Source organism: Scyliorhinus torazame, chromosome 8, assembly GCF_047496885.1.
Source record: "Scyliorhinus torazame isolate Kashiwa2021f chromosome 8, sScyTor2.1, whole genome shotgun sequence".
Lineage (NCBI taxonomy): Eukaryota > Metazoa > Chordata > Chondrichthyes > Carcharhiniformes > Scyliorhinidae > Scyliorhinus > Scyliorhinus torazame.
In genome coordinates this window covers 118,585,484-118,607,606 of record NC_092714.1, presented here as the reverse complement: position 1 = coordinate 118,607,606, position 22,123 = coordinate 118,585,484, and the positions used below count along the sequence as shown (strand labels likewise).

Sequence of the window (22,123 nt, the reverse complement as noted above, 5' to 3'; positions counted from 1 at the left end):
AAAGGGCTTTTGCAACCCCTCCCTCCCCCTTGTTCCCTTTCCTTTCCCCCCTCTCCTCCTTCCCTTTCCATTGCGATCCGTGGCTCATCTGTCCCTTCCCCCCAACTCCCCCTTCTCCCCTCTCCCCCCCTCCGCTGCTCTACTGGTTGCTGGCTATGAACAGATTTTGGAATAAATTGGTGAATGGTTTCCATGTCTTGTGGAAACCCTCTTTCAACCCATGTGCAGCAAATTTTATCTTCTCCAGTTGGAGGGATACCGACAGGTCGAATAACCAGTCTGCAGCTTTGGGTGATGCTGCGGATCGTAGCATTCTTCGGCGGGTGGTTAGGGGGGCAAAGGCTAGGGCTTCGGCCCCCCTCCTCACTGTGGTGAATGTATTACGGCAACCATTCACCATTGTATTGCATTGTACTATGTTGTTGCCCTTGTGGGCTCCACCTATGGACCATTGTATTGTATTACACCGCTTGTATCATGTTAGTGCCCTTGTGGGCTCCGCCCCTGGCCCCGCCCCCTTGGGTGAGGTATATAGATCTGCTGCCCTGCAGGCGGCTCTCAGTGCAGAGCAGTCGCAGGCAGACACAGTTCTTTTTTTAAAAATATATTTTATTCAAGATTTTTGGCCAAACATAACAGTACGTAGTGTTTCTTTTACACAACAATAAAGCAATATAAATAACAGTGGCCAGTTTTAAACAAATAAATAAATAATATATAAACAAAAACAAAAACAAAACTGAATGGCAACTGCCTTGTCCAAAATAAATACTCTCCAAAAATACAATCCAACAATCCAATATACAATTACCTATAACAAATCCCTATACATATTATACATATACAATAACATCTCTGAGAGTCCGTCTGATTCCTCCCCCCCCCCCCCCCTTCCCCCCCCCCCTCCCCCCTGGGTTGCTGCTGTTGTCTACTTCTTTTCCATTCCCTCTATCTTTCTGTGAGGTAGTCGACGAACGGTTGCCACCGTCTGGTGAACCCCTGAGCCGAACCCCTTAACACGAACTTAATCCGTTCTAACTTTATAAACGGCAGACACAGTTCTAGCTGATTAAAGCCACTGTTCACTTCAACTCTCCGACTCGTGTGAATTGATGGTCGCATCAATTTAATCAGCTACAACATCGCGATGAAAGCAGCCCTCAAACCTGATCAACTGGAAATCGACCCACAGGTCGCTGAAGCAAAAGGGATTTTTTCGCACTGGCTCCGATGTTTTGAGGCCTACCTCGCCGCCTCCTCCTCGCCCTCCGTCACCGACGAACAGAAGCTGAGCCTCCTCCATGCCCGGGTGAGCCACAGAATCTCCGTGCAAATCGAAGAAGCGACCACGATCCTGAAAAGGCGATACGTGAGGCCAGTGTTCACGCGGCATCTCCTCACCACTCGCCGCCAACGCCCCGGGAATCGCTGGAGGAGGAAAACGGAGTCCTAGGGCCCGACCCCGACCACATGCGCCCCCTCCTGAAACTCCCCCTCCCCCCACTGCCCCAAGGCCCTGAAAAGATGCCTCGGGTTCTTTTCCTATTATGCCCAGTGGGTCACCGACTTAGCGGACAAAGCCCGCCCACTGATCAAAGCCACCATCTTCCCACTGACGGCTGAGGCCCGCCAGGCCTTCAGCCGCATCAAGGCAGATATTGCCAAAGCCGCGGTGCGCGCGGTGGACGAGTCCGTCCCCTTCCAGGTGGAGAGCGACGCGTCAGAGGTCGCCCTCACCGCTACCCTTAATCAGGCAGGCAGGCCTGTAGCCTTTTCTCCCATACCCTCAACACCTCCGAGATTCAACACTCCTCAGTCGAAAAATAAGCTCAAGCCATCGTGGAAGCTGCACGACATTGGAGGCACTACCTCGCTGGTAGGAGGTTTACCCTCGTCACCGACCAACGGTCGGCAGCCTTCATGTTCGACAATACACAGCGGGGCAAGATCAAGAACGATAAAATCTTGAGGTGGAGGATTGAACTCTCCACCTATAATTACGATATAGTGTATCGTCCTGGGAAGCTCAATGAGCCCCCAGGTGCCCTGTCCCACGGCACATGCGCCAGCGCGCAAGGTGACCGACTCCGGGCTATCCACAACGCCTCTGCCACCCGAGGGTCACCCGGCTTCTCCACTACATCAAGGCCCGCAACCTGCCCTACTCCACCGAGGAGGTCAGGGCCATGACCAGGGACTGCCAAATCTGCGCGGAGTGTAAGCCGCACTTCTATCGACCAGATAAGGCCCACCTGGTGAAGGCATCCCGGCCCTTCGAGCGCCTCAGCATCGACTTCAAAGGGCCCCTCCCCTCGACCAACTGCAATGCGTATTTTCTCAACGTCATTGACGAGTACTCCCGCTTCCCCTTTGCAATCCCTTGCCCCAACATGACCGTGGCCATTGTCATTAAGGCCCTGCATAGTATCTTCACCTTGTTCGGTTTCCCCACTTACGTCCACAGTGACCGTAAATATGTGAGGAGCCATAAGTCCGACCCCCTGGTCGAGAAGGTCCAGCTCCTTCACGCCAACCCCCAGTATACGCACGTGGCGCACCCCGACGGCCAACAAGATAGTCTCCCTCCGGGACCTGGCACCGGCAGGACCCCCTACAACCATCACCTACCCCCCCCAACCTACACCAAACAGCCCCTGCATGGCCTACACCCCCCCTCCTACACCCCCTCCCCCCCCCATCGCAGACCTACAGGGATGAAGCTCCAGAAGACACGCTCCCGGAGTCAACACCCGTACCCGCATCAGCGAGTTCAACACCAGTGCCTGCAGCGACGAGTTCAACACCCATGCCCGCAGTGAGACCAGAGCTCTGGCGATCGCAGCTCACAATCAAGGCGCCGGACAGACTCAACCTGTGAGCCACTTCACCCCCGCTGGACTTCAATTTTTTAACAGCGGGTGCATGTGGTGAATGTATTACGGCAACCATTCACCACTGTATTGCATTATACTATGTTGTTGCCCTTGTGGGCTCCACCTATGGACCATTGTATCACATTACACCACACTGTATCATGTTGGTGCCCTTGTGGGCTCCGCCCCTTGCTCCGCCGCCTTGGGGGTGGTATATAGGTCTGCTGCCCTGCAGGCGGCTCTCAGTGCAGCGCAGTCGCAGGCAGGCACAGTTCTAGCTGAATAAAATCACTGTTCACTTCAACTCTCCGTCTCGTGTGAATTGATGGTCGCATCACCCAGTGAACGCGATATTACACCGACCGGCCAGCCAACAGAAATCCAGCATGAAGCATGCTCTATGAAAGGCTAAGTGTTGCTGGGGAGGGTGGGAAGAGGATGGGTGCTGGGAAAAGAGCAGGTGCGGGCTGGTACTTCCAAAGTACTCCCTCAGGGGGACAGTCACTGCAGAGCTGTCTCAAGGGGCAGCAGACCAGTAAATCAGATGAAAAACTGCCACTGGTGTCTAGGCAGCACAATCATAGTCCCGCAGTCCCCAGACACATTTGTTCATTTTATATGAACCGTGACCTTTCATCCCACATTGGGTCAAGATTGCAGCTTAAACGTAAAGGCCACCTTGTCCATCGGCCCGCCCACCAACCGTGAAGGCAGACGAACAATGTAAAGTCCCAGACAATTGCTATTTAAATTAATTTATATAGGCTTCTTGATTGTCTGCTGACAGGCTTCCAACTCGCACTCACATACGCTGGCTCAAATATTGCACAAGGGTGCGATGGCATCGGGAGGCGCGCCTGACATCTTCACGCATGATTTTACACACTTACATGTCGGGCGGCGCCTGCCCAAGCAACAAAGAATTTTGGCCTAGGGATGTGCGTGAATGGAGTACCTCCAGGTCAGAGTTCACACGCACAAGGACAGCATCTGAATCCGTTTTTATTGAAGTCAAGATATTCCAGATGTTCAAAATTGTCTTGGTTTAGAGTTTAAATTCTTTTTCTCTCTTTCTTTTTAAAAAAATATTTTTATTCTCCATTTTCACATTTTACTTCAAAATTTACACCCCCCAACAAGCAGTAAACGGTAACAAATACAAAGCCAACACCCTTAACATCAACAACGATCCCATCCTCCCACTACCCCAACAAGGGCAGCACGGTAGCCTTGTGGATAGCACAATTGCTTCACAGCTCCAGGGTCCCAGGTTCGATTCCGGCTTGGGTCACTGTCTGTGCGGAGTCTGCACATCCTCCCCGTGTGTGCGTGGGTTTCCTCCGGGTGCTCTGGTTTCCTCCTACAGTCCAAAGATGTGCAGGTTAGGTGGATTGGCCATGCTAAATTGCCCTTAGTGTCCAAAATTGCCCTTAGTGTTGGGTGGGGTTACTGGGTTATGGGGATAGGGCGGAGGTGTTGACCTTGGGTAGGGCGCTCTTTCCAAGAGCCGGTGCAGACTCGATGGGCCGAATGGCCTCCTTCTGCACTGTAAATTCTATGAAACAGCCCACCTGTCAATATATGCATCAAATAAAACAAACCCTCCCACGGTGGAAAATAAACAAAGGGGAAAAAGAAAAAGGAGTCCGGAATCACTCATGGTCACCATTAACCTATAAAGTGCGCCCCCACCCCCCGTCACTTAATGCCATCCAACCTCCGAAAGAGTACCGTAAATGACACCCAAGAGTTCTCCCCCCTCCCCAACTCCTCCCCTCCACTTGTAAAACTCCTCCCCCCAACCTCGGTTTCTTCCCCCCAACATTCCACCCCAGCTAGACTCATCGGACCCTGTTCTGCCAGGCTCCGATGGCCGCAGCCCCTCCCCCCACCTCCCCCCCATTCACTGGCCAGCTTAAACCGGCCAGCGCGGAGGCCCCCACCCGGGACTCTTTCCCCCTTGGCCGGCCCCAGGAAAACCCAGAAGTCCCCTTTAGCGCACAAACCCCGCATACACACCCACACTCCAAAGGACCCTCATTACGACTGAAAGTCCCATTTCTTCCCTTATCCAAATATACACAACGTTGGCTCCTGTAGCCCATACACCAGCACATAGTGAAACAAAAAGGAAAAAATACAGTCATGAGGCTATATCGGTACATGACCATTTCTCAATTCTGCCACAGTCCTTCTGCCTTCGCAAACTCATCCGCTGTTTCCGCCGTCCCAAAATAAAAGTCCTTGAACTTGTAGGTCACTCTCAGCTTCGCTGGATATACAATGCTGCACCGCACCTTGCTAATGTACAGTGCCCTCTTCACCCGATTGAAGGCAGCCCGCCTCCTCGCCAGCTTCACCGTAAAGTCCTGGTATACGCGTATACCAGCTCCAGCCCACTACACCACCAGCTTCTGCTTAGCCCAGCACAGGACCTTCTCCTTTACACTGTACCTACGGAAGCACAGAGTCACTACTCTTGGCGGCTCACTCGCCTTTGGTACAGGCCTCCACGACTGATGAGCCCGATCCAGTTCATATCGGGAGGAATCCTCCCCCAATAGTTTCGCCAGCATTGCGGCAAAATACTCAGTCGGCCTCGGTCCTTCCACTCCTTCGGGCAGCCCCACAATCCTCAAATTCTGACGCCTGGATCTGTTTTCCAGGTCTTACATTTTGCCTCGCAGATCCTTGTTGATCTCTATCACCTTCCGCATCTCCTTCCCCATCGAGGTAAGTTGATCACTGTGCTGCAATAATGTCTCTTCCACGTCCTTCAGCGCCTCCCCTTGCTCCCGCACCTCCGCCACTGCGCTCGCCACCGCCGTCCTCACTGGGGTAATCGCCTCCTCCACCAGCATTTTCAAAACCGCCCCCCCATCTCCTTCCTCATTGCCTCCATATGTTTCGTAAACTGCCTTTCGAATTCCACGGCCATCACCTTAGTCATTTCTTCAGCCGTAAGCAATGCGGCCTCCCCTGGTGCTCCAGCCTCCATTTTCTTTACCAACCCACATTTCCACTCACCGACGGACTTTCAGCTGCTTTTTTCACGGCCGTTTTTTTACTGATCCTCGACATTTCCCTTCCCTGTGCTTTCCCCCGACTTTTACTGCCTTCGCTGCCCCTAGGACCGGGCGTTAACCCCCGACAATGCCGTTCCCAAACGGGAGCCCTCCAACACGCAGCTGCCTCCCGCCCGCCGTCACCGGAAGTCCCTTGTTTAAATTCTGTTTTTATGGAGACATAGAAACTCAAAACATTCTGGCAGATTATAAGAAACAGAGGTTAAATTATCTTTGTCAATGTGAGAATCTTCAGTTTGTTGTCACTTGAGAAACCTTTACATGGATAAAAACAATTGAAGTGGTTGTGAAGATATCAGTTTTGCGGCATGTGAAGTGTTTCAATGTTTAACAGCTTTGGTAGATTCTCTTTTGTTATATTTAAAACCTCACTGTCATTGAGGCACAGCAATTGGTCCCTTAAGGATTTGGCAGAAGAGGTTTTCATCCAGGAATAATTCTTGTTGTTTTATCAGAGAGGGGAAGCTGGGCTGAATTTGGGCGGAGGATCGCGTAAGACTGAAAAAGTCAGGTTTGTGGCTGGCGCCGATTCCAATGCCATGCTCCAGGTCCCTCACTGGTGGCGAAATCAAAGAGCTAATCGCTGATACGGGTTGCGGCAGCCACCGCCAGCCCTGTTCACAGGGACGGGTAGTAAGGATAGAGGCTCTCCATATCACAGGCCTGGTGCCACGCACTGATAGGAACATGGGTGCAGTGTGGACGGCAACATATCGAGGACGCTGGTTGGGGGTGGTGGGGGGGGGGGGGGTGGGGGGGGGGGGGGTCTGGGGCGCTGGGCGGGACATGTTGAGGATGGCGCTGAAGCACAACCCAGGGTGACGATGTAACCTGGGGGCTTTGGATGGACAATGGAATACTCACCTTGCTAACATTTCTTCTCTTTCCGCTCCCTACAGAGAATGAATTTCAGAGTGCAGCCAGGAATGTTCACTATCTACCTGGCCACAGCTGCCATTGCGGATGGATGGAGGCTGGAGGAGCAGGGCGAGCCAGCTCAGGAAGCTGCACAAGAAGAGTTGTGGGCCGGTTAGATCGCAAATGGATCAGTGCCTGGCTTGGTTCTCGTTTCTGGCCTCTCCCGCATTCTAATGGCCTTGGACCGCTCTCACTTAAGCACGACCCACACAGTCCAAAAGTGCCCAGGGATGTACAGGTTAGATAAGCTTACGGGGTTACAGGTATAGGACAGAATGGATCGGTGCAGATTCGATGGGCTGAATGGCTTCCTTCTGCACTGTAGGGATTTTATGATTCTATAACCCAGCTGAACGTGTGCAAAAGTGTCATTTCGCAGGAATCTTCAAGAGCAACGACAATAGGAGCAGCATCGCCACTGATCTGAAGTTCTGGGCACATGAGTCTGCAGCAAAGTAATGGGGCAAATGAGCACAGCATTTCGTTTCTGACACTTACTGAAGTGGTGATGGTGCAACTCTAGGTGGTCAGACTTATTTCCCCCTCTGCTGAACAATCCTGATGGGTTAGTATTGTGGCATGCCCACAAGGAACAAAGGCATTGTTTTGTGCCATGGTCGACCTTTACTATTACTGAATACACCAGCTCTATTCTACACAATAAATGCAGCTTCCCTCCCAGCAGACGGTGCTGCTTTGCACCTGCACTGCAGATGACTCAAACCCTGAAATAACAGTTCCGCAATACATGCGGTTAGCTTTGTGGGACTGGTGGGTGACGTCCTAGCAAGTGCAGCTAGTCACAATGACATGCCTATTTTCCTGCATCAATGAAAATGTGACACACTGTGAGCTGAGTCCTTTCATCACTTCAATGAAAATAAAAATCAGGAAAGATGTAAACTGAGCTGCTGACTGTCTATCCCCCATTTTACACTACTGCACAAAACCAAAACTCCACCCTGGAGAGTGAGGTTAAATGATCATCAAGTGAGTGATACCAGCACTCCTCACTCCTCCTGTCTGCTGTTGCAGTGTACAGCCAGAACAACCTTTTGAAAGGCCACTTTCCATATAGTGCCATAGATTACACCTACGCGACATGGAGGTTATACCAATTACTACTTCCCCAGATAAGCCAATAAACTGGCCCTGCATGGAAACCCGCTTGTAATTAGCTCGAAAGACCATCAGAGGGAGTTGATCATCCTCATCAGCATAAATTGCTGCTATTTATCATTTGGAAATGCATCCTAACATCAGAATCTGGTCAGATCTGTTTTTTCATCATGAAATTTAATGAAACTTTGCACTTTGTAGAAAGGACAATTTTTTTTTATTAAGACAGGATCAATTAAACACAGGAACACAGGACACATCTTCAATCAAACAAAATAAATGAAACACTTTCAAAAGTAAATATTTAAAATGTTTAAATGTTAATGTATCAGTATTACAACTTCCTTCATCTTACTAAATAATAGGTAACTCAAAGTAAGTTAAAGATTGAATTGTCATCATCATGAACCTGTAACTGTTGTTACAGGTTTTAAGGTCAATGAGAACACTTCTGCTTTCAAACCTTTCCACTGAATTTAAAAGCCTTTTTCAAAATGCGAGTATTGACAGACAACATGGCATCTTCTAGTGTTTAGTCAAACCTTGTCAGAGCTGGCTATGAAGAGTGATTAAAATGCAAAGATTCATCCAGGGATGTTCCCTGAATTCTAAATGTATGAAATGTATGAAAAATCCTTTTACTTTTGAGGGAAAGTGGATTCCCTGGGGCAGCACGGTAGCATTGTGGATAGCACAATTGCTTCACAGCTCCAGGGTCCCAGGTTCGATTCCGGCTTGGGTCACTGTCTGTGCGGAGTCTGCACATCTTCCCTGTGTGTGCGTGGGTTTCCTCTGGGTGCTCCGGTTTCCTCCCACAGTCCAAAGATGTGCAGGTTAGGTGGATTGGCCATGTTAAATTGCCCTTTGTGTGCAAAATTGCCCTTAGTGTTGGGTGGGGTTACTGGGTTATGGGGATAGGGTGAAGGTGTGGACCTTGGGTGGAGTGCTCTTTCCAAGAGCAGGTGCAGACTCGATGGGCCGAATGGTCTCCTTCTGCACTGTAAATTCTATGGAACAGGAGACAGGAAGGGACTTTAAATTACCTCAACATAATTAACTTCTTTACCTGGTGGAACAAAGCTTCATCAAATTTAACAGCAGCCATTTTAAGTTTTGGACTGTATAAAGTCTGTTGGCAAACAACATTTTGTGTGCAGAACCTCGAGAAAGAACTCTGAGAAGAAACATCAGAGAAGGTTCTTGGCCAAGGAAGGATAGAGTATTTAGAAATCAGCCGCTATTCTGTCAAAGAAAGTCCAGGCAATCTACAAGTGCCATAATTAGTAAGAAATAAGAAACCTTCTCTCTCTCCCAAAAATCTGTTAACCTGCTGAATCCATTGAAAATGAAAACCTTTGGATAGCTGGTAAACCAAGTCACAAGTTTCAAACTCCTCACTTTGGAAGGAAGGAATTTGAGCATCGGGGCCACAACAATATCTCTCAGAGATTCAAATCTCACCTTTAAGCATCTATATCTTTATCTGTTTTTAATCTTTGCAACTGTATTTTAATTAATAACTTTGTCATTCTTTACTTTAGTAATTTTCAGCAATAGACTTGTGATAAACTAACATTTATCTTGTTTAATACTAAATGTTTAATTGAACCTTTCACACACGTGCTCAAATTCTTAGCTCACATTCTAAGGAAACACCTTTTATCTGGTCAGAACACCATCATGTTGTTAATGATGATGTTGTGCCCACTGATAGCTTTTGAAGGGTGGGGATATGAACTCGGGGCACTTATTTGTATGGACCGTGAAGGGAGGAAAAACAACAAAAGGATATTAAAGGAATGCTGCCTCATAGTGATGAAGATGATGTGAAGATGCCACCGTTGGACTGGGGTGAGCACAGTAAGAAGTCTTACAACACCAGGTTAAAGTCCAACAGGTTTGTTACGAATCACTAGCTTTCGGAGCACTGCTCCTTCCTCAGGTGAATGAAGAGCTGGGTTCCAGAAACATATATATAGACAAAGTCAAAGATGCAAGATGATGCTTTGAATGTGAGTCTTTGCAGGTAATAAAATCTTTACAGGTAATTAAGTCGGGACCTGTAGACTTAATTCAAACTTATTAATGGTTAAAGATTAGAGAAGGATAGAGTGGGGCCTATAAGGGACAAGCAGGGTAACCTGCTCACTGAAGCCGAGGGTATGACAGTGGTACTAAATGAGTACTTCGCTCTGTCTTTACTAAATTAGAAGATGGTGACAATGGCCCAGTTGAAAATATGGGCATTGAGCAAGTGAGTAGTATAGTGACAGGTAAAGAAAAGGTGTTAAAAAGGTTGACAACACTCCAGGTAGAGAATTCGACATGTCCAGATGAGATGCATCCTAGATTGCTGAGAGAGGTAAGGGAGCATATTGTGGAGCCATTGACAGAAGTTTTCCAGGCCGCTCTGGAGTCCCGGGAGGCTGGAGGATTGCAAATGTGACACCGTTGTTTAATGGGGCAAAGGACAATCCAGGAAATTACAGACCTGTCAACTTGACATCAATAGTAGAAAAACTGATGGAGGCCATAATACGGGATGAGATAAATATACACTTAGAGAAAAATAAGTTAATACTAGACAGTCAACATGGCTTTATCAAGGGCAGGTAATGTCTGACAAATTTAATTGAGTTATTTGACGAGATGATACAGGCAGTGGATGAGGGTAGTGTTGTGGATGTTGTCCATTTGGACTTTCAGAAAGCATTTGGTACAGTGCCATATGGCAGGTTGGTTAGCAAATTAAAAATGTTTGTGATTGATGGGTCCTTAGCAGCATGGATTAGAAGTTGGTTAAGAGATAGGAAACAGAGGGTATGTATAGATGGGCATTTCTCAGACTCGAGACGAGTTGAAAATGTGTTCCCCAGGGCTCAGTGTTGGGATTTAGAAGTGGGCATTGAGGACAAAATCTCTAAATTTTCATATGATACTAAGCTAGGGAGAAAACTGAATTGTGAGGATGACACTGAGCGACTTCATAGGGACATTGACAAATTGGCCAAATGGGCTTACACTTGGCACGATGAACTTCAATGCAGTGAAATGTGAGGTAATGCATTTTGGTCAAAGAAACATGGGGGGGCAATATAGGCTCAATGGTACAACTTTGTGGGGAGTACAGGAGCAGAGGGGCCTCGGGGTTCAAGTGCACAATTCTCTGCATATAGGCAGGAAAGTTGAAACAGTTGTTAAGAAGGCTTATAGGATCCTTAGTTTATAAATAGAGAGTAGAATTTAAAAGCAAGGAAGTGATGCTACACCTCTACAAATTATTGGTCAAACCATATAATAATAATCTTTATTTGTGTACAAGTAGGCTTCCATTAACACTGCAATGAAGCTACTGTGAAAATCCCCGTTCTGGGCACTTTATTTAAGGAAGGATGGTAAAGCCCTGGAGAGGGCGCACAGGAGATTTACTAGAATGATACCACGAATGAGGAATTTTAGAAACAAGGAAAGATTGAAGAAATTGGGCGTGTTCTCTCTGAAGCAGAGAAGATTAGGAGGTGACCTTATTGAGGTGTTCAAAATTATTAACAATTTTGACAGGGTGAAAAAGGATATTCTTTTTCCATTAGTTGGTATGTCAGTGACTCGGGGTCACAATTTCAAGATGGTCAGCAAGAGAGCTAGGAGTGGGATGAGGAGAAACTTCTTTACTCAGAGAGTCGTTGGGATTTTGAAGAGTGGGGGAGGTGGATTCCATAGGAGGTTTCAAAAGAGAGCATGATGTATATTTGAAAGTGATTAATTTAGAGGGCTATGGAGATAGGGCTGGGGAATGGGACCGGCTCTTTTGGGAGCTGGTGCAGATATGATGGCTGAATGATCTGCTTCTGTGCTGTAAATCATAAAACACAGAACAAACAAGAACTGTGGGCGGATAGCTAAGCAAGTAGAATGTAGCTTACACCTGCCTGACTAGAGATTGTACGTTATGTAGATAAAAGTGAAAAACAGTTCAGCTTGAGTTAAGTGAATTCCACAATTGTGTTGTGTCTTGACTGATTGTTTGAGGCTATTGCATTCCTTAAACAGTGCCAAAAAAAGTCTTCAGAATTAGGGTTTTTAGGCCAATGTAACACAGAGTTGCTCCATAACCTCTCCCTCAATTTCAAATACTTTGAGTTGATTAAAACAGGCTCCAACAAAACCAGTAGGATTACATCTTCATTTTCATCCATGAGTCTTTGGTGAGCCATATAAAAGGCTGTTTTGAAGGTTCCTCCCTTAACATAACTCCTTGTGAGCAGAAACACAGTCTTTTTGCTCTTATGTATACTTTGAGAAAGATTTTCGACAACAGCCATTCCTAACACCCAATCTCTCTCTTCCAAACACACGGAAAGTTGCTTTTCTCCTTTACCTTCCAAGTGAACTAATAGTTCATTGACAACCCAGTCTGTCACAGCCAGATCTGAAGTGTCGTAAGCAATAAATGCGTCAAAGGAACAGCTCTGCTCTTCAAGAGAGTGATACCCGTTCAACCGGGAATTGCAGAAATTGTAAAGGTACCACATGTCCCAGTAAAACAAATGGTGGGTCACTGCTACAAACATAGTGCATAAAATAATGATGGCAGAAGCCAAACTTAATAAAGCTGCAACACCATCCAGTGTACATGTGTACTGATCAAAGAGAATAATGCTCTGTCCGCGATGATTTTCAGGTGATTCACAGGTAACATCAGTGGCCAATTGAGGAATGTGCAGGTCCGAAGTATTAACCCATGCAATAAACGGTGCAAGTTCACAAGTGCAATAAAAAGGATTCCCTCTTAAAACCAGTACTTCCAGGGAAAGCTGTATATTTGCTGAAAACTCTATCCAGTTTAACATTCTAATTCTGTTATTGCTTAAATCAAGATATTTTATTCTGTTTGCTGATGTGAAGAAGCTTACAGGAAGATGAGAAATTCTATTACTTCTCAACAAAAGTTTCTGGAGGGACTTGGTACTATTATATAGTTTATCAGGGGCAACGGTTAACTCATTGCCGCTCAGATCTAAGGTCAGCAGATTCTTTAATAACTGTAGTTTATCCCAATTGACCGTGGTCAAACTGTTATGGCTCAAAGACAAAAATGACAAATTAAGGGGTAAATTTTCATAAATATCAGATGGAATATGACGCAATTGGTTAGAAGATAAATCAAGATATATTAAATTAGTTAGATTTTTAAATATTCTTATATATCTACTATCCACCCCTTTCCATAAGATATTCAGGCAATTCCCTTGGAATTTCAAAACTTCCAAAGAATCACTGTTCAATCCTGACTCTGTCAATGTAAAGATGGCATTGTAGCTTAAGTTCAACACTTTCAAATATTTAAGGTTTTCAATAAAACCCATGTTGTGTGTGACACCCTCAACAACAAAGTAGTGTTTGTTGTAACTTAAGTCCAACACTTCCAGTTGCCACAGTTCTTTAAAAGCATTATCATAAGCTGGATCGAGTCGATTATAAGAAAGATCTAAATATTTCAAATTGGGCAAGGATGCAAACTCAGTACCATTTAAAGCTTGCCCAATTGCATTTGCTGACAAATTCAGGCACTTGATGTCCTCAAAGCCTTTAAACTGCTTTGGAGTGATGAAAAAGATATTGTTCAAACTTAAATCCAATGTCTTCCCATAAGAATAACAGGCCCACTTCACATTTAGTCTTTGGGTAGCATCACCATCATTGTGAAGGGGTTCATATGCCCAATTGTCATTTCCAGATAGTAAACGTGAATCTTTTAAACTAGATTCTAAATAAAGGAGATGTTTATCTTTGTGCATAGAACCACAAAGAGGATTTCTGTCATTTGATGGAGGTGATAACCTATTCTCTGACAGATATATTATCTTTAGCGATGGAAGTTGTTTAAAGATCATTAAGTCTGCTTGTTTAATGAAGTTTGTTGCGAGGTTAAGAACGGTAAGATTGCAGAGACTGTACAGTGGAGTTAGATCTTGTGAATTGAGCTCTTTGAAAACATAGCCTTCAATGCGTAATTGCCTTAAGGAGATTAATTTGGAAAAGTTACTTGAAAGGTTGATATTTTTCGGATAGGATGCTATTTTGTAGTTGAATGACAAGTCAAGCTCTTCTAATCTAGGCAAATGGTTCAAAAAGTCTCCAGTAGCAATTTCGGTAACTAAGAAATTCAGTTCAAGATGCAAGACCTTCAAGTCGGTACAGTTCTGAAACCAGCTGCTTTGCATTTTATCAAGGCAGTTGCTGGAAAGAATTAACGTCTGTAACTTTGTAAGCCTTTGAAAAGCATAAGGATGTATGTGAATGGAACTGCCTCCAGGGCAGGGTTCACATGGGTACGGAGCATTGTAACACCTGGGACAGTTTCCAGTTAGGTCAAGGAATTCCAGATCAATCAGCTGATAAAAATCGTCTTGGTTAATGGTTTGAATTCTGTTCTCCCGGAGACTTAAAGAGATTAAAGTTTCTGGCAGGTTTCGAGGAACAGAAGTTAAATTATTTGAGGCAAGTCTGAGAAACTTCAGATTTTTGATACTTGAAAATGCCCCGTCACCTATATGGTTAGGCATGTTGCAGGGGTTGTGATGGTAACAGTTCTGTGACAAGTAAAGTGTTTCTACGTTTGACAGGTTTGGTAGATTGTCTTTTGTTATATTTAGAATCTTATTGCTATTAAGGCTGAGCAATTTCAAACTCGATGGCAGTTTCATAGGGATTTTGAAGAGTTGGTTTTCATCTAGGTATAATTCTTTTAGATTTCTCAAGGTGGAGAAGCTGCCTTTTGCCATGTACATGTTTTTCCCAGGTAAAACATTACAACTCAGGTCTATTTTGGTTAGGTTTTGTAAGCTCGAGAAGGAGCAATTGGAAATATTTGTGATCTGATTATATGCTAGATCTAGGCTGGTTGCATTGGAAGGAATGTTCACTGGGACGTGGTGAAGGCGATGGCTTCTACAGTCGAACTGAATCGAGGAGCCATTGTTCTGTATGCTCACATCACATGGGAGGCTTCTGGGAATCCAGCCAGTTGTGAGCGGTGTTACAACAAAGTTGAGCAGAAAGAGGAAGAACAGTAAAATCAGTGCCGAATCTGATGATCTCTGTGCCTAAAGAAATATTGCAAATAAATTGAAAAGGGAAGTTGGCATTACTAAACATTTTCTACATTTAAATACAATTGTTTTCTATTAAAATAATAATAATGGCTTCTCTTCGTGATTTTATTGCACAGAAATTGTAGACGCAGAACTCCACTAAAGGGAAAGTTTACTCTCTACATTCTCTGTCTATATTTTCCACATTTAACTTACCAGCAAAAGCAAAGTATATAACAAAGGTGAAAAACAGTGACTAACGATTAACTGGAAGAAATATCCAGGAGCTATTAGTAAGTCAAAATATTAATGCTGAAAGTCATGTTTCTCCTCTCGGTTAAATCATCAAATTACTTACTGAACCATGGGTATGGTGAGCTTTCACACCATCTTTTGAAGTGTGGATCTGATAAAGTTTGCAGAGCAACATCTACATAATAATTATATGCTAATTGTATTTAATTATATGGAGGTCGAGGACATTAATTGGGGTTTCAATCAGCAAATATAAAGAGGCACTACCGAAGCTAGAGTGTGGTTGAGTTAGGAGCTGTATGCTTGTCATGTTTCACTCCGCAAATAAATGTAGGAGTGAGTGAAGGTTGGTTCCTGAATCTTCCTTTACCCATTGGTTTACTGGAATAGAACAACTACAATAGGATATTTTAGATGAGAATTTGCACTGATTTTTGTTCCTTCATTGAATCTAGTGTATTAATAATAATAATCTTTATTAGTGTGAAACAAAAGTGCTAACTACTGTGCTACCATGCCACCCATGAATGCAATGCCAAGTTCCATCCCATCCATAATGATGTTACGGTTTAGACTAGCTTCACATGATTACCTATAATCCGCCATTACTCTCTTCATAGCAACTCATTTTCCTCTCATATTCTCAACTGTTACTCCCTTTGATGATTCCTTCTGTATACAGCACTGGCATGATGCATATTACTGACATAACTGTTTCTGTCATGTGGATACCAAAAGTCCACCATCACAAATTTAAGTGCTCAGTTTTGCAGGATAACTCTGCAATTGACGAGAGGGAGATAGCATGGTTGGTAAAGGGATTCCCAAGTCTGCATCTTCTTAGCTGCATTTGTACACGCGACTCTGTGGGAAACAGAGAGGAAGCAAGAGCTGGGGAGGGAGGATGTCCAATCAAGGTTGGTAGTGAAATTGTGGTTTATTTATTTATTATTAATTTACGGGATGTGGGCGCCGTATGCTAGGCCAGTATTTACTCCCCATCCCTAATTGCCCTTCATTTCTTTTTAATAAACATTTTATTGAGGTATTTATGGTTTTACAACAACAAAATAAACAATGTACATGAATTTATAAACAAAGTGCAAAAGCCGTCTTCCTCCCTTACACATCCTGCCTTTACTAACCCCCTACTCTCAACTAAGCTAACCCCCTGCTCCCTCCCCCCCCCCCCTTTTGCTGACGATGAATTTGCCGCAAAGAAGTCGACGAACAGCTGCCACCTCCGGGTGAACCCTTACATTGACCCTCTCAGGGCGAACTTGATTTTCTCCAAGCAGAGAAAGCGAGCCATGTCAGTTAACCAGGTCTCCAAATTCAGCGGCTTTGAGTCCCTCCAAGCTAATAATATCCGTCTCCGGGCTTCCAGGGAAGCAAAGGCCAGAACATCTGCCTCTTTCTCCTCCTGGATTCCCGGATCTTCCGACACTCCGAAAATCGCCACCTCTGGACTCATTGCCACCCTTGTTTTTCACACCGTGGACATGACATCCACAATCCCCTGCCAGAATCCCCTAAGCTTTGGGCATGTCCAGAACATGTGGACATGGTTCGCTGGTCCTCCCGCACACCTTCCGCACCTATCTGCCACCACAAAGAACCTGCTTATCCGGGCCACTGTCATGTGAGCCCGGTGAACGACCTTGAATTGTATCAGGCTGAGCCTGGCACATGTTGTGGACGCGTTGACTCTACTCAACGCGTCCGCCCAGAGACCATCCTCTATTTCTCCTCCCAACTCCTCTTCCCACTTGCGCTTCAGCTCCTCCGTCTGCGTCTCCTCTGACCCCATGAGTTCCTTGTAGATGTCAGAGGTGCTCCCATCTCCCACCCACCCTCTGGAAACTACCCTGTCCTGTATCCCCCTTGGTGGTAGGAGCGGGAAAGGTTGAAATCTGCCTGTGTACGACGTCCTGCACCTGCAGGTACCTAAATTTGTTTCCCCTCGCCAATCCAAATTTTTCCTCCAGCTCCCTCAGGCTAGGAAAGCTCCCCTCAATAAACATATCTCTCAATCCCTGCTCTCTGCCATCTCCAAAACCCTCTATCCATCCTTTCCGGGGCAAACCGGTGATTATTACAAATTGGAGACCACACCAATGTTCCCTCTGCTCCCACATGCCTCCTCCATTGCCCCCAGACCCTCAGGACCGCCACCACCACGGGGCTGTCATAATATACACACAGGTATATGATGGGGCACAGACATGCAGTGATTGACACACAGGATGGCCAGTGAACACACAGAACACAGCAGCCAATCACCAGACAGGACACGACCACTATAAAGCCAGAGAGCACTAGTTTTCCCACTCTCTTGGGATCCCGCCTCTGAGACAGTCAGAATATTCACCGCCCAATCGTATTTACTGAAGTTCGGCAGCGCCAGCCTGCCCTCCCCCCGGCTCCACTCAAGCATCCCCTTTTTTACTCGCGGGGTCTTACCCGCCCTTACAAAGCCAGTAATTACCTTGTTGACCCGTTTAAAAAAGAACCGTGGAATAAAGATGGGGAGACACTGAAACAGAAACAGAAATCTCGGGAGGACCGTCATTTTCACTGCCTGCACCCTCACAGCTAGTGACAACGGGAGCGCGTCCCACCTCCGAAAATCGTCCTTCATTTGGTCTACGAGTCGGGCTAGATTTAGTTGTGCAACTGTTCCCATTCCCACGCAAATTTGGGTAGGGTGCTCTTTCCAAGAGCCGGTGCAGACTCGATGGGCCGAATGGCCTCCTTCGGCACTGTAAATTCTATGATGAATGCTGGCCTTCTCTCCATGCTCATAAATTGCCCCCCTTGCCTTTCCCAGCTGTTCTACCGCACTTCCTGTGGTTAACAAGCCAAACTCCACCTGTAGCCTCTGCCGTTCCCTTAAAAGCCCTGCCTCTGGGGTCTCCGCATAACTCCTGTCGACCTGTAATATCTCCTTTACTAGTCGGTCCGTCTCTGCCCTGTCTAACTTCTCCCCGTGGGCCCGTATCGGGATCAACTCCCCTCTAACCACCGCCTTCAATGTGTCCCAGACCACCTCTGCCAAAACTTCCCCCGTGTCGTTGACTTTCAGGTAGTTCTGAATACATTTCCTCAGCCGCCCGCACACCTCTTTGTCAGCTAAAAGTCCCACATCCAGCCTCCAGTGTGGGCACTGGCTGCTGTCCTTGCTAACCTGTGGGTCAACCCAGTGTGGTGCATGATCTGAAACTGTGATCGCCGAGTATCCCGTGTCTACCACCCCCGTCAGTAGAGCCCTGCTCAGAATAAAGAAATCAATCCGGGAGTGCACTTTAAGCATGTGTGAGTAGAAGGAGAACTCCTTCACCCTCGGCTGCCTGAATCTCCATGGGCCCACCCCCCATTTGCTCCATGAACCCCTTTAGCTCCTTTGCCTTTGCTGGCACTCGACCGGTCTAGACTAGGGTCAATATCTGTATTGAAGTCCCCTCCCATGACCAACCTACGAGTTCAGGTCCGGTATCTTCCCCAGCATCCTCTTTATAAACTCCACATCATCCCAATTTGGCGCATACCCATTTACTAATACCACCTGCACCCCCTCCAGTTTCCCACTGACCATAATGTACCGGCCTCCCACATCCGTAACTATTCTTCCCGTCTCAAACGCCACTCGCATGTTGCAGCCATTGTGGGGAGTGGGGATGGGAGAGAGAGAGAGAGAGAAAAAGAAAGAATTACAGAAATAAAATTTTGAGAATTTTTTAGCAGCTGGGTGGTGGGGGGGGGAGCACAGGCTCACATAGAAACTGAAAAATCAGGACCACTCACCATTTTCACTTTGATTCCCAGGTATCAAAATATCCCGGTTGACAATTAATGCAATTTCCTTTCCTTATCGAGCAAGACACAGATCACATTTGTATATAAAAACTCAGCAGTGCTGACCGTTCTTCGATTTACAGATTCAGCCACATTAGTCAGTGAAGAATGCTTTGCCTGGATGGGTTATAAATGACAGTAAGTTAGAAACTAGCCCCCCCTGCTGTACCTCCCAGAGGGTGAAAGGTGTATTGCACCAAACATTGTAATGAATTACAGAAAAACACCACTCCTGAATTTCTGTAAAATAAAATTAACAAATTCTAAAACCTGCAGCTGATGGCTTCCCAGTGCCTGGGAGCAGGTGGCAAAGGCAGTCAGCGCCGCAGGCAATGTCGCCTGGACTGCAGTTGCGGAAGAAACTCCACGACCTTCTCAGGGTGGCCAGGGTGTGTTTGCTGCTCCGTGCCCCTGCCATTAATCCCGCCCCACCCCACACACCCGTAACCCCCACAAACCCCCCACCGTTGGACAGCCGAACTCCCACCCTGCCCCACATGCCAGCACCCATGCCATCTGCCATGGCCGGGTACCCTGGCCACTGAGGCCACCATCTACCCAATCCCTGGGCTGCATGTGATGGATCGTCCATTGGTGTCGTTGTATGTGTTCCCCCCCCCCCAGAAGGCTGTGCACAACCACTGGGAGCAGGAGAAGAGTGGAGGAGGACCACCAGACCTGTGGCCCTCACCGTGCCCAAGCAGAGAGAGACCCTGGTGAGTTTAGGTTGCCCATGGCATGTGTGTCGCGACATCTCCCCATCCCCACACCACCCTCACCCCCACACACCCCTCAACCACACCACCCTCAACCCCACATGCCCCTCAATCCCCCCCTCACCACTACACTGCCCTCATCCCCACACCACCCTCATTCCCTCCCCCCCCACCCTCACCCACCACCGACCCCCCCCCCCCCCCCCCCCCCCCCCCACCGACCCGCTGTCTTATCATACATGTCATCTTGTGTCTTGCAGGACCTGCCAGAGATGGGGCCGGTCCATCCGGTATCCCCCGCCCCCAGCCAGTGCCAGAGCCGGTGCCCCCCAGACAGCCGAGCACTGACGGGGAGAGCAGCCCGAACACCAGCCCCCCGACCGAGACTCAGGACACCCCGGAGCTCGGGGCGGAGGAGGACACTGACCTTCCACCACTGCTGTCTCCAACACCCTCCACCATCCCAGAGCCTATCACCTCAGTTGGGCACATTAGTGAAGAGGCTCCTGGGACACTATCTGGTGTGCACCACACAGCTCATCCAGTGCAGCAGGTGAAGGTAGGGGCAGCCAAGGGGTCGGATAGTCTGAGGGCAGGCCAGCCCCAGGAACCAGCTGCCGTCCAGATGGGTCCCGGGCTTCTGGAACATCCAGTCCTAACTACAGCATTCTGAGAGCCAGGGACTACAAGAGGGGATGACGGCGGCACCCGGTGGAGGTGTCCATCTGCTTGCAGGAGCAGGGTGTGGTGCTGGCCATGCCTGCCACACAGGCCGACACCGCACAGGTGGCGTGCGTGGTGAAGTCATTGGGGGCAACGGTCTCGGCTGTGGATCAACGTGTCCAAGGCCTGGGGCATTCTGTGCAGTCGGTGGCCAAGGCCCAGGACAGGGCTGCCCTCTCACAGGCTGCCATGTGCCAGAACCACCTGGACATTGCAGTGACGCTCCTCAGCATGGCCCAGTCACAGCAGGCCATGGCTGGGAACATCGGCAGCATTGCCCAGGTGCTGGTCAGCGTGGTGCAGACTCTTGGTGAGGTGGCCCAGTCCCAGAGGGAGGTGGCCCAGACCCAGAGGGAGGTGGCCCAGACCCAGAGGGAGGTGGCCTAGTCACTGGCTGGTGCGGCACAGACCCACAGTGTGGTAGCAGAGTCGCAACGTGATGTGGTTCAGTCCCAGACGGAGATGGTCCACCTGCTGTGCTCCATGGCCGCGACCATGCAGGCCCTGGTCAAGACCAGATCGGGTCTCCAGGACTGGCAGCACCAGGTGGCAGGGGGCCTCAGGATGTTAACTCTGTCTACTCTAATTTTTTTTTAATGCTTTCACCAGGCTTTCTCCTTATGCTACTCCTTCCAGCTTCTCTCTAGTGTTTGATTTACACACAGATGTAATTATTAACCATTCACTAACCTGACTATATACATATCATTACAGTGGGCACTTGGTAGTAGGATGGACAAGAGGACAGACATCTCCATCCATAGTTTTGCATGATGTGGCGTTGGACTGGGTTGAGCACAGTAAGAAGTCTTACAACACCAGGTTAAAGTCCCACCTGATGAAGGAGCTGTGCTCCAAATCTAGTGATTCGAAACAAACATGTTGGACTTTAACCTGGTGTTGTAAGACTCCTTACCATGATTTTACAGTAACTGAGACAGAATCGTTTGTACATAGAAATGCATGGTTATCATGAAGAATAAATACTTGTAGCAATCATATCTTTGTGTTCTATGTGTAATCAATGATCAAGGAAGCAACATCGAGGACCATCCCTGATTGGCCAGTTGGCACTTGGGGGCAGTACCTGCTGAGGAACTGACTAATGATGCCAATATGGAGCCTGGTGACCAATGTGGAGACCTGATGCAACAAGGCCCATGTGGCCACCTGGGCTGTCATTGAGCGGCGCATCGGACTTCTCAAAATGCGATTCCGATGCCTTGACCGCTCTGATGGTGCACTACAGTACACCCCCCCAGAGGGTCGCACTATTTCATGTTGGGCTGCTGTGCCCTCCACAACCTGGCACAGCAGCGGGGTGATTTGCTGGAAGTGGAGGGGGAGGAACATGCGGCTACCTTGGAAGACGAGGAGGCAGTGGATCAGGAGGACGAGCCCGAGGAGGACCCGCAGGACCAGCTGGCTGGTGGCCGATGTCACCATTCCGTAGGGTGTTGGCCATTCAGTGCTCCTCCCTCCTC

At 47.6% G+C, this 22,123-nt stretch overlaps 1 protein-coding gene across 1 annotated transcript in view; it reads right to left on the bottom strand.

Moving 5' to 3' along the window:
* Nucleotides 1–8,190: 8,190 nt before the first annotated feature.
* The window catches only part of LOC140428074 (toll-like receptor 8), a 33,367-nt gene continuing 19,434 nt past the window's right edge, over nucleotides 8,191–22,123 (bottom strand). Inside the window, exons 2-3 of the mRNA XM_072514090.1 lie at nucleotides 19,150–19,317; nucleotides 8,191–15,102 (exon numbers count right to left, since the gene is read on the bottom strand). Coding sequence (XP_072370191.1) covers nucleotides 11,980–15,102; nucleotides 19,150–19,152 — 3,126 coding nt within the window. The 5' untranslated portion in view covers nucleotides 19,153–19,317 and the 3' untranslated portion in view covers nucleotides 8,191–11,979. The remainder of the gene's footprint in view (nucleotides 15,103–19,149; nucleotides 19,318–22,123) is intronic.